This window comes from Callorhinchus milii, unplaced genomic scaffold (assembly GCF_018977255.1).
Source record: "Callorhinchus milii isolate IMCB2004 unplaced genomic scaffold, IMCB_Cmil_1.0 Scaffold3, whole genome shotgun sequence".
NCBI classification, from domain to species: Eukaryota; Metazoa; Chordata; class Chondrichthyes; order Chimaeriformes; family Callorhinchidae; genus Callorhinchus; species Callorhinchus milii.
The window spans coordinates 191807-204576 of NW_024704744.1; the positions used below are offsets into that span (position 1 = coordinate 191807).

The 12770-nt window shown below is 53.1% G+C and overlaps 1 protein-coding gene across 1 annotated transcript in view; it reads right to left on the reverse strand.

The window, feature by feature from the left end:
• The window catches only part of il17a/f2 (interleukin 17a/f2), a 7413-nt gene extending 3487 nt beyond the window's left edge, over window positions 1-3926 (reverse strand). Inside the window, exon 1 of the mRNA XM_007885382.2 lies at window positions 3871-3926. Coding sequence (XP_007883573.1) covers window positions 3871-3903 — 33 coding nt within the window. The 5' untranslated portion in view covers window positions 3904-3926. The remainder of the gene's footprint in view (window positions 1-3870) is intronic.
• Window positions 3927-12770: the final 8844 nt, after the last annotated feature.

The following is a 12770-nucleotide window of genomic DNA, read 5'->3' on the forward strand; positions in this document are numbered from 1 at the left end:
AACTAACAAGCGGGTTCCCACACACGAATGGTAAACAGAGGTGTGTGTGTGTGGGGAGTAAGGAAACTTGCCTAAGGTTTTACCCATCTGGGAATCAAACCCAGATCCTCTCGCTTGCGAGGCGAGGGCTCCAGCCACTGAGCTACAGGCGTCCAAACATTATTTGCTGTGTTAGACTCTCGGTCAGAGTCACTCACTCACTTGATATATAATAATCCTTACATTTGATAGAGTGCCTTAACATAAAGCTGATACATCTCAAAGCGCTTCACATCTTCACAGAGAATATTGTTAATACCAGACTATATATATAGCCTCTGTATTTATATCTAGATATCCATATATATATAAGATTAGATATATTTAAGCGCTCTGAGATGCTGCCTGGCATAGAGGGCGCCATATAAGTGCACGTTGTTGTGGTTGTTGTATACAGCAATATTGTCCACCTAAACAGTCACAAACACATCCTCAGTTTAACATCTCATCTGAAGGACGGCACCCCTGCCCTGCCCTGCCCTGCCCTGCCCAGCCCAGCCCAGCCCAGCCCTGCCCTGCCCTGCCCTGCCCTGCCCTGCCCTGCCCAGCCCTGCACAGCCCAGCCCAGCCCTGCCCTGCCCAGCCCTGCACAGCCCTGCCCAGCCCTGCACAGCCCTGCCCAGCCCTGCCCTGCACAGCCCTGCCCTGCCCAGCCCTGCCCTGCACAGCCCTGCCCTGCACAGCCCAGCCCAGCCCTGCCCTGCCCAGCCCTGCACAGCCCTGCCCTGCCCTGCCCTGCCCAGCCCTGCACAGCCCTGCACAGCCCAGCCCAGCCCTGCCCTGCCCAGCCCTGCACAGCCCTGCCCAGCCCTGCCCTGCACAGCCCTGCCCTGCCCAGCCCTGCCCTGCCCTGCACAGCCCTGCCCTGCACAGCCCAGCCCAGCCCTGCCCTGCCCAGCCCTGCACAGCCCTGCACAGCCCTGCCCTGCCCTGCCCTGCCCAGCCCTGCACAGCCCTGCACAGCCCAGCCCAGCCCTGCACAGCCCAGCCCAGCCCTGCCCAGCCCTGCACAGCCCTGCCCTGCCCTGCCCAGCCCTGCACAGCCCTGCACAGCAGCGGCAGCTCAGACAGTGAGCTCAAAGTCCCTGACATTGGGTTGATAGGCAAGTGGGCTATTGTGTCGGTGCGGCTCAGTCTCACCTCGGAGTTAGATGATTGTGGTTCAACCATCAGGACTTGAGCTCACATTATTTAAGCTGATGCTCCAGAACCTCACTGGGGGAACACTGCAGTGTCAAAGGTGTCGTTCTGTAGATTTTTTTTCCCAACCGGTGTCTGACACACACACAGACCATCACCGTGATCAGCCGGTGTCTGACACACACACAGACCATCACCGTGATCAGCCGGTGTCTGACACACACACACAGACCATCACCGTGATCAGCCGGTGTCTGATACACACACAAACCCCTTACTGGAGAGTATTAGGCACAGGTTGACAAGAGCCAAGGCTTCGGGGGAGCCCAGAGTGTGTGTTGGGGTCACTGCTGGAGTGTAACCCGCTAAACCCATAGCTTGGCCACTGATACCACTGTCCGGCAGCTTTCCTGCTGCTTGTCCAGCTCGGACCTCCCTCCCGTTAGTTAGGGCTTTGGCTGTGGGGTTCCCAGGAGCTGAGGGGAGGATTCCCGGCCCCCAGTGACCCCTGGTCTGTCCTTCCAGGCCCTGTGGTGAGCCGGGCCGGGCTGTGCTGCCATCAGCAGTGAGTGCCCTGGAATCCCGCGGCCCCTCCCGGCTCAGGAACCGGCCGAGAGACCGGCACAGAGGGGGGGCCTTGATTATTATTATAATAACCTCTGCATTTGATATAACGTCTTATTATGTCATTGAGGCATCTCAAAGCATTTCATAGATTATATTGTTAAAGTGAATGACTGTCTAGTTTGTGGGTAAAACGCAGCAGCCAATTGTGCACAGCAGCGAGTGTCCCACACACAGCCGTGGGTTGAGACCAAATTATTATTTATTTATTATTGAATGGATTATTACCCCCGGAAAGCAATCCACAAATCGACTAACAACTGGGGTCCTCCTGACTGCTGGTAACCAGAGGCCTGTGTGTGGAGAAAGGAAACTTGCCGAAGGTTTCACGCTGCCCGGGAATCGAACCCAGGTCCTCTCGCTTGTGAGACACCGGCTCCAGCCACTGAGCTACTGGACTGGCATGCAGGAGCGATCGCTTGAGCTGACAGGACGCTGCTTAACCTATTAACTTGGATGAAGTCAGGCCCGCAGTGGGTGGGTTTGAGTGTCCTGGGCTGGGGGGCGATGGGGGAATATTAGGGAATAATATCTGGGGGAGACAGTGTATAGATACACACACACACAGCGTTTAGATACACACACACAGACAGCGTATAGATAGTGTGTCTGTTTGTGATTACTCTGGATTCTGGCAGTCCGTTGCCGGGCAGTCCTGGTGCCGCTCAGCTCCGAGCAGATCTCACTTGGAGATGAGTTGATGTTGAGGATCCCACATCACTATGGGATGGGGAGAGCAGAGGGGTCTTGTCTCCCCCCAGGGTCCTGACCAACAGCCCCCAAATAATAATATTAGTTATTCACTTGGTGGCTGTTTGCGGGTTACCGCTGTGTGCCATTGGGCTGCCTCACTTGCCAACAAAACACAGTCACTACACTTTACAGTAAATCCTGAGAAGCCTGTGAGACGTCTTCCCGACATGAAAGGCTTTGTAACAAACACAATAGATCTCCAGCTCTCAATCCCCCTCACCATCCAGACACACCCCACTGCACCTCACACTGCTCAACAACAACAACAACGTACATTGATATAACAGTCACATGGGGTAAGGGCTCGGAGCACAGTACAGGGAAGTCAGATACTAACGGGGGGAGCGGGTCAGGTGACCCTAAGCAACACAATAATAACAACAAATTAGATTTATATAAGGCTTTCACCTCACACGGACATCCCCAACCTCCAGCAGCACTCCAGGGCACAGAGGTCGGTGTTGAGACAGACACAGAGTGAGGGAGGGAGGGAGGGAGTCAGGGAGGGAGGGAGGGAGGGAGCGAGGGAGGGAGGGTAAGGGTCTCTGGGAAGGTGTTACAGAGACACAGGGCTTGATGGTGGTGAGAAGAGCGTTTGAGAACTTGGTTTTGGTTGAGTTTGGTGTGAGATGGGGTGGGAGACGGGGGATGTGGCGGAGGTGGAGGAAAGCGATCCTGGTGAGGGGTGGGATGTGGGGGGGAACGGGGTTCGAACCTAACGCCCAGGTACAGGTGCAGTGAGAAGATTGTGGGTTCAGGGACCCCTTTGATCTATACTGACAGACAGGGACCTCGCTTTAGGGGGCTCAACAGAAAGAAGACCAGGGTCCATCTACTTCAGCTTCCACCATCCTGGCAGTCACTTGACATGTCATGTCCCAAATTATACACTGTGTGTGTGTATCTATACACTGTCTCTGTGTGTGTGTATCTATACGCTGTCTGTGTGTGTGTATCTATACGCTGTCTCGGTGTGTGTGTATCTATACGCTGTCTGTGTGTGTGTATCTATACGCTGTCTGTGTGTGTGTATCTATACGCCGTCTCGGTGTGTGTGTATCTATACGCCGTCTCGGTGTGTGTGTATCTATACGCTGTCTGTGTGTGTGTATCTATACACTGTCTGTGTGTGTGTATCTATACGCTGTCTGTGTGTGTGTATCTAAACGCTGTGTGTGTGTGTATCTATACACTGTCTCCCCCAGATATTATTCCCTAACAGAAATCGATCTAATTCGTTGTTGAAACAAACAATTTTAAAATGACCTTTTTTTAAGTGATGTGAGTAGAATATTAACAGTGTGTGGTACTCACCAGCACAAAGCTCAGGGCGGCTTTAACCATCATCGTTAATATCTGTCACTGGCTGGTGCCTGATGATAGACGCTGTCTGTTTGTCTGGACGCTGTCTGTTTGTCTGGACGCTGTCTGTTTGTCTGGACGCTGTCTGTTTGTCTGGACGCTGTCTGTTTGTCTGGACGCTGTCTGTTTGTCTGGACGCTGTCTGTTTGTCTGGACGCTGTCTGTTTGTCTGGACGCTGTCTGTTTGTCTGGACGCTGTCTGTTTGTCTGGACGCTGTCTGTTTGTCTGGACGCTGTCTGTTTGTCTGGACGCTGTCTGTTTGTCTGGGCGCTGTCTGGGTGTCTGGCTGTTCTCTCTCTCTCTCACTCTCTGTCTGAAGCTGACTGACTGATGAGTCCTGGCTGACAGCTCTCTCTATATAGCCCAGTGACTGTGGTAACCCCCGGCCCCCGGCACTTTACCGGCATCGCTGGCCGCGAGATTACTGCTGTACTGACACAAAGCGGGGAGTTCGCTGGAAGGCGGGTGATTCTCCTGGGGGGGGGGGTGGTGGTCGGTGAGGGAGACGGGGGGGATCTTGGTCTTTCTAGTAACTTACACAGATGACAATCTGCTGACCACATCTAACCTACTTTCCAAGGTGTGCAAAGCTTCTCAGTGAGTCAATGTCGCACGACAATCAATGTCAATGTCACATGTTGATGTTCCAGGTCAATGTGACTTGCAAATCTTCCCGTGTCTGTAATGGAGTGCGGTCTCGCTCCCTCTCTCTCGCTCTCTCTTGCCCTCGCTCGCTGTCATCGCTCTCTCTCGCTCGCTCTCTTGCGTTCTCTCACTCTCGCTCTCTCTCTCTCGCTCTTGCTTGCTCACTCTCTCTCACTCTCTCTCACTCGCTCACTGTCTCTCGCTCTCGCTCGCTCTCTCTCTCTCACTGTCTCTCGCTCTCCCTCACTCTCTCTCGCTCACTGTCTCTAGCTCTCGCTCGCTCTCTCTCGCTCACTGTCTCTCGCTCTCGCTCACTCTCTCTCGCTCACTGTCTCTCGCTCTCGCTCTCCTGCTCTTTCTTTCTATGTGTTTAGCTCAGTGGTTAGAGTCCTCGTCTCGCCATCAAGAGACCTGGGATTGATTTCTGGGTCAGGGCGAAATGTTGGGCAAGTTTCCTTACTCCACACACATATACACACACACACATACACACGCACACATATACACACACATACACTCATGCCTATGTTTCCCAGCAGTCAGTTGGAATCCAGTTGTTAGTCTACTGGCGGAGAGGGGGTGGGAGGGTGTGGTGCGGGGGGTGGCGGGTGGGGGGGGTGGTGTGGGGGTTGGCGGGTGGGTGGGGGGTGTGGTGTGGCGGGTGGGGGGTGTTGTGGGGGTTGGCGGGTGGGTGGGGGTTGTGGTGTGGGAGGTGGCGGGTGGGGGGGTGTGGTGTGGGGGTTGGAGGGTGGGGGTGGGGGTTGTGGTGTGGGAGGTGGCGGGTGGGGGGGTGTGGTGTGGGGGTTGGAGGGTGGGGGTGGGGGTTGTGGTGTGGGAGGTGGCGGGTGGGGGGTATGGTGTGGGGGTTGGAGGGTGGGGGTTGTGGTGTGGGAGGTGGCGGGTGGGGGGTATGGTGTGGGGGTTGGAGGGTGGGGGTGGGGGTTGTGGTGTGGGGGTTGGCGGGTGGGGGTTGTGGTGTGGGAGGTGGCGGGTGGGGGGGTGTGGTGTGGGGGTTGGAGGGTGGGGGTGGGGGTTGTGGTGTGGGAGGTGGCGAGTGGGGGGTATGGTGTGGGGGTTGGAGGGTGGGGGTGGGGGTGCTGGGGCTGGGGCTGAGGTGTGGTGTGGAGGGAAGGGAACGGAGACTGAAATACTGGTCAAAATGGTTCAGTCCATGAGCAAGGCCTTGATCAGTGGGAGGGAGGGCGGCCGGGATCAGTGGATCAGTGGATCAGTGGATCAGTGGATCAGTTCCCTTGGACATAAAGCCCAGGGATTCCGCCCCCTCAGGGATATCCCTTAACCCCACAAAGCCAAAGCCCTGATGGGTTGTGTGTGTGTCAGACACCGGCTGATCACGGTGATGGTCTGTGTGTGTCAGACACCGGCTGATCACGGTGATGGTCTGTGTGTGTCAGACACCGGCTGATCACGGTGATGGTCTGTGTGTGTCAGACACCGGCTGATCACGGTGATGGTCTGTGTGTGTGTCAGACACCGGCTGATCACGGTGATGGTCTGTGTGTGTGTGTGTGTGTGTGTGTGTATCAGACACCGGCTGATCACGGTGATGGTCTGTGTGTGTGTCAGACACCGGCTGATCACGGTGATGGTCTGTGTGTGTGTGTCGGACACCGGCTGATCACGGTGATGGTCTGTGTGTGTGTCAGACACCGGCTGATCACGGTGATGGTTTGTGTGTGTGTCAGACACCGGCTGATCACAGTGATGGTCTGTGTGTGTGTCAGACACCGGCTGATCACGGTGATGGTCTGTGTGTGTGTCAGACACCGGCTGATCACGGTGATGGTCTGTGTGTGTGTGACAGACACCGGCTGATCACGGTGATGGTCTGTGTGTGTGTCAGACACCGGCTGATCACAGTGATGGTCTGTGTGTGTGTCAGACACCGGCTGATCACGGTGATGGTCTGTGTGTGTGTCAGACACCGGCTGATCACGGTGATGGTCTGTGTGTGTGTGACAGACACCGGCTGATCACAGTGATGGTCTGTGTGTGTGTCAGACACCGGCTGATCACGGTGATGGTCTGTGTGTGTGTCAGACACCGGCTGATCACAGTGATGGTCTGTGTGTGTGTCAGACACCGGCTGATCACGGTGATGGTCTGTGTGTGTGTGTCGGACACCGGCTGATCACGGTGATGGTTTGTGTGTGTGTCAGACACCGGCTGATCACGGTGATGGTTTGTGTGTGTGTGTCGGACACCGACTGATCACAGTGATGGTCTGTGTGTGTGTGACAGACACCGGCTGATCACGGTGATGGTTTGTGTGTGTGTCAGACACCGGCTGATCACGGTGATGGTTTGTGTGTGTGTGTCGGACACCGGCTGATCACGGTGATGGTTTGTGTGTGTGTGTCGGACACCGGCTGCCATCGGCTCACTCCCACTCCTCTACCCGCTGCCTTACTCAGCGGCACTGGCTCCTGCTCCACCATCGGTGGCTGTGCTTTCAGCTGCTTTTGAATTCTCTGCCTCAACCCTCGGCCTTCCCCATCCTCCACTGTTTTTAGATCCCATTTGAAGACTGTTGACTAAGTCTAAGTCACCTCCCCCCCTCTTTCCGGCTCAGTACCGCACTCACCATAGTTAAGTGCTCTGAGCCACTACCTGGATAAAGCTGCTGTGTAAACCAAACTGTAGTTGTTATACAGTGAGTGACTGGAATGGGGTTCAAGAGATCGAAAAGATAAGAATAAGAATAATAATCCTTGTATTTGACACAGCGCCTTATCACGTCTTCGAGACATCTCAAAGCACTTCACAGGATACACTGTAAAGTGAATTGAATGTGTATTTTGTGAGCGAAACAGTGCAGCCAATTGCGAACAGCAGTGTCCCACACGTTGATTGAGTGATCACATTTTTTTTTGAAGGTTTTATTTCCCCCGGAAAGTGATCCACGAATAACTGACAACCAGGTTCCTATTTACTGCTTAGTAAACAGAGGCGTGTGGAGTAAGGAAACTTGCCTAAGGTTTGCACCGCCCGGGAATCAAACTCAGGCCTCTCGCTTGCGAGGAGAGGGCTCTGACCACTGAGCTGCAGGTCTCCATATTTACACAGTGACGGGGTAGTGTCTCAGAGCTTCAGTGGTGAAGGCTGAGACTGAGTCGGGAAGGGGGGAGGGTGGCCATAGGGAAAGTTAAAGAGGAAGTTCTTAAGGTGTGATCTGAAAAAGGGGAAGGAGGGGGTAAGGCGGAGGGATTGAGGGAGAGAGTTCCAGAGTTTTGGGGCGTAGATGCTGAAAGCACAGCCACCGATGGTGGAGCAGAGGAGATGAGGGACAAGCCAGAGGCCAAGCCCTGTGAGGAGACCATCAGGAGGGAAGATGACAAGGTTGGTTCAGATGGAGACCGTTCGGCCCCATAGTGAGGACAGATCAGAGAGGCCGAAGGGCTCAACTGATCCATCATCTTGTGTCCCTTCTGAGGGTTCAGTGGATAAGGCACATCATCAATTCAGCTTCACATCTTATTTGAAGGACGGCGTCTCTGACACTGTGGCTCTCTCTCACTCCTCGCACTGGCCTGGAGTGTCAGCCTGGACTGGGAGCTCAAAGTCCCCACGGAGGTGAGAGCACGAGCAACTGAGGTAGACATACATGTCCCCAGGGGGGTCAGTGACTCTGGGTGAGAGACTGAGGGACCTGCTGGAGGTTCGAGATTGAAAGGATTCAATAAGGTGGAGTTTATTGGCTGTTTGATTATTGCTTGAGATGAGACAGAGACAGAGACAGAGATGTGCTTTTTACTCAAAACCCTCAATGTGTTTAGATGTGGCTTCCAGATTATACGTTCTCTCAGACGTTGAGGAGATACAGAGACAGTGTGAGTGTGAGACAGCAGCGCCCAGTCTGTCCCTCGCTCACTCGGTCCCGTTGTCTCCTCACTGCAGCTCGCAGCCCAGACAGAGGGAGGAACTGGGACCAGTGGGAACAAAGCAGGTTGAGGGATGATGTGATGGAGATCTTTACAATGATGAGGGATTGCGATGGAGTCAATAGGGAGACATTATTCCCCTGGTCAGTGAGTCAGTGACATCAGCGAAAAGGAATTAGTAACTGAGCAAATTCCTTTGAGGGAGCGACACAGAGAAGGGGGCAATGATTTCTTCTGTGAATGTTTCTGTGGATATATTCCAGCCAGAGAAGATCAGGAGAGAACCTGTCACCCCATCTCCTCATGGTGAGTGTCTCAACACTGTCTTAATATACACACAAACCATCACTGTGATCAGCCGGTGTCTGTCACACACACACACAGACCATCACCGTGATCAGCCGGTGTCTGACACACACACAAACCATCACTGTGATCAGCCGGTGTCTGTCACACACACACACAGACCATCACCGTGATCAGCCGGTGTCTGACACACACACACACAGACCATCACCGTGATCAGCCGGTGTCTGACACACACACACACAGACCATCACCGTGATCAGCCGGTGTCTGACACACACACAGACCATCACATGTGGAAACTGTGTTTTCACAGCCACAATTAATAGAAAGAGAGTTTCTTATAGTTGTTTCTGGTTTTAGATCAAAGATCACGTATCGTTTGGTGGTTTACACATAAACCTGTGAAGTGGTGTTTTCTCTCTACAGATCATTCAGAACCTCTGCAGCTGATGCCATGTCCCGCACCAGCCTCCGTGTATAATAATCATAATAATCCTGCGCTTGATACAGCGCCTTGTCACGTCTTTGCGACGTCTAACGAGCTACCTGCCACTTTACACTGTAAAGTGTAGTGACTGTATATTTTGTGGGTGAAATACGGCAGCCAATTGCGCACAGCAGCGTCCCACAGACAGCCGTGGATTGAGCGACCAAATTATTATTATTTTTTGAAAGGATTATTACCCACGAAAAGCAATCGCCAATCGACTAACAAGTGGGTTCCTACTGACTGCTGGTAAACAGAGAAGTGAGTGAGTGAGTGTGTGTGGAGTGAGGAAACTTACCTACGGTTCCACAGTCCCGGTCATCAAACCCAGGGCTCTCGCTTGTGAGGCGACGGCTCTAACCTGAGCTACAGACCTCCAATCCCCCACCATCACCAGCTCCACGGACTCCCCGTCCCCCAGAGGATAGAGCTCAAAATCCTCGTCCTCGCCTTCAAGGCCCTCCATGGCCTCACCCCCTCCCAACCTATGTGACCTCCTCAACTCTACATCCTCAGCCCGGCTCACCATACAGCCTGGACAGACCAGGGAATCCTCCCCTCAGCTCCTGGGAACCCCACAGCCAAAGCCCTAACTAACGGGGAGGGAGGTCCGAGCTGGACAAGCAGCGGGAAAGCTGCCGGACAGTGGTATCAGTGGCCAAGCTATGGGTTTAGCGGGTTACACTCCAGCAGTGACCCCAACACACACTCTGGGCTCCCCCGAAGCCTTGGCTCTCATCAACCTGTGCCTAATACTCTCCGGAATAGGGTAAGCAGGGGGTGTCCCTCCAGGGAGAGCGAGAGAGAGAGAGAGAGAGAGAGGGAGAGGGAGGGAGTGAGAGAGAGAGAGAGAGAGGGAGGGAGGGAGGGAGGGAGGAGTGAGAGAGAGAGAGAGAGAGAGAAGGAGGGAGGGAAAGAGAGGGGGAGAAGGAGAGAGAGATAGAGAGAGAGAGAGAGAGAGGGAGAGAGGGAAAAGAGAGGGGGGGAGGGAGCGAGAGAGACAGGGAGAGGGAGAGAGGGAGGAGTAGAGAGTGAGTGAGAGAGAGGGACAGAGAGAGGGAGTGAGGTGGGGAGGAGAGGGAGTGACGTGGGGGGGAGAGGGAGGGAGTGAGTGGGGGGAGAGGGAGGGAGTGAGTGGGGGAGAGAGGGAGCGAGTGAGTGGTGGGGAGAGGGAGGGAGTGAGTGGGGGGGAGAGGGAGGGAGTGAGTGGGGGAGAGAGGGAGGGAGTGAGAGTGGGGGGAGAGGGAGGGAGTGAGTGGGGGGAGAGGGAGGGAGTGAGAGTGGGGGGAGAGGGAGGGAGTGCGCATTCCATTCCAGACACAGGGAGAAGGCTGTATGTGGGTGACACACACACTACAGTCAGGAGTTGTGGGTTCAAGCCCTCACTTCGCGGCCTCAGTCAGAGTTCCCAGTCCAGGGCCGTCTCGCCAGCACTTTGCTTATCAGATGAGACGTTAAGCTGAAGGCGTCTGCGCCTGTTCAGATCCCGAGCACCACCACCACCACCACAGCAACAACAACTTTGATATGGCATTTATCCACCGGCCCCACCCAGAGCGCGAGTCAAACCAGAAGGAACTCTCTCTCTCTCTCCTGGTTTCTGGCCAACAATTCCCAGATTACTTGTTCACTCCATGACTGTTTGCGGGGACATTGCAGTGAGCAAATTGGCTGCTGTGTTTGGCCCACAAAACACAGTCACTACACTTTACTGTGAATCCTGTGAAGCACTTTGAGACGCTATCAAATGGAAGGATTATCATTATTCTCATCAATAATTATTATTATATCAGGGGGTCAGTCAGATTAGCAGACGTAAGCTGGGCTGAGTTTCCACGTGTGTCAGTGATCAGTACCAGCAGTTACTAGCAGGATCGGGGAGGGGGGTTGTGGTTCTTTGCTGGAATATACAGGAGGATATGGGCTGTGGTGTGTACGATAAGTGTTTAGTAATCATTACAGTAGATAAAAGCTGAGGGAGGTCAGAAACCCAGCTCCACATGTAGGTTAACACTTTCCACACATGTAGCTGTTGTGGGGAGGTTAGGGCTGTGGTTAGAGCATCAGGAACTGTCACACACACACAATGTTGGCCTCGCTGACTCAGCCCCTCTCTCCTGCACCCCACAGCACACCCGCTCGCGAGGCTGACCCACATACAGAGCACGCTTCCTGGCAGCCGACATCGCTGGGGGTGGCGGGACAGAATGAGGAGTTTGCACGTAGTAAATGACCTGACACCTTTGCTCACAGTGAGTCAGTAACTGCGACATTATCTGTCCTGGGATCAGCTCCAAGTATATAATTATATTAATAATCCTTGTCCACTGTCCTGTAGTCCAAACACAAACATAACACCACTATTTAAGAGAGTGGGAGAAAGAAGATGGGGAACTATAGACGGTTAGTCTGACATCGGTGGTAGGAAACATTCTAGAATCCTTAATTAGGGACACGATGATAACTTGATTCGACAGCGACAACATGGCTTTACGAAAGGGAAATCATGTTTAACAAATCTGACAGAGTTTTTTGAGGATGTAACTAGCAGGTTAGAGAGGGGGGTTCCAGTAGATGTGGTGTATGTGGATTTCCAGAAGGCATTCGACAAGGTGTCACATAAAAGGCTGTTGCATAAGATTAGAGTCCATGGAATTACGGGTAATATATTAGCATGGATTGGAGAGTGGGTAACGGAAGAAAACCGAGTAGGATTAACGGGTCCTTCTCAGATTGGCAGGATGACTAGTGGAGGCTACAAGGATCAGTGTTTGGGCCTCAATTATTTACAGTCTATATCAATGATTTAGATGAGGAAATAGAAGTTAACATATCTAAATTCGTGGACGATACAAAGCGAGTTGGAGAGTTAGCTGTGAGGATGACACAAGAAGAATCAAAGGGAAATAGACAGGCGAGGTGAGTGGGCAAGAGGGTGGCAGATGGAGTATAACGTGTGAAGTTATTCACCTACGTAGTAAAAAGAGAAAAGCAGATTATTTTCTAGAGGGGGAGAATAGGTTGTGTTAGTGCTCAGAGGGATTTGGGTTTCCTTGTACACCAGTCACAAAAAAAAGTCTGTAGGTACAGCAAGCAACTAGGAACATAATGCCATGTTGGTGTTCATTGCAAAAGGGTTAGAATACAGGCGTAGGGAAGTCTTGCTGCAATTGTATAGGGCCTTGGTGAGACCACACCTGGAGTATTGTGTGCAGTTTTGGTCTCCTTATTTAAGAAAGGACATACTCACCTTAGAGGGGGAGCAGCGTAGATTCACTGGGTTGGTTCCTGGGATGAGGAGGTTGACCTACGAGGAGAGGTTGAGTAAACTAGGCCTATATTCTCCAGAATATAGAAGGATTAGAGGTGATCTTATAGAAACCTATAAGATTCTTAAGGGTCTCAGGTTTAAGGATCAGCCGTTTCGAACTGAGTTGAGGAAACATTTCTTCACTCAGAGGGCAGTGCATTTGTGGAATTCTCTTCCCCAGAGGCTGTGGATGCTCAG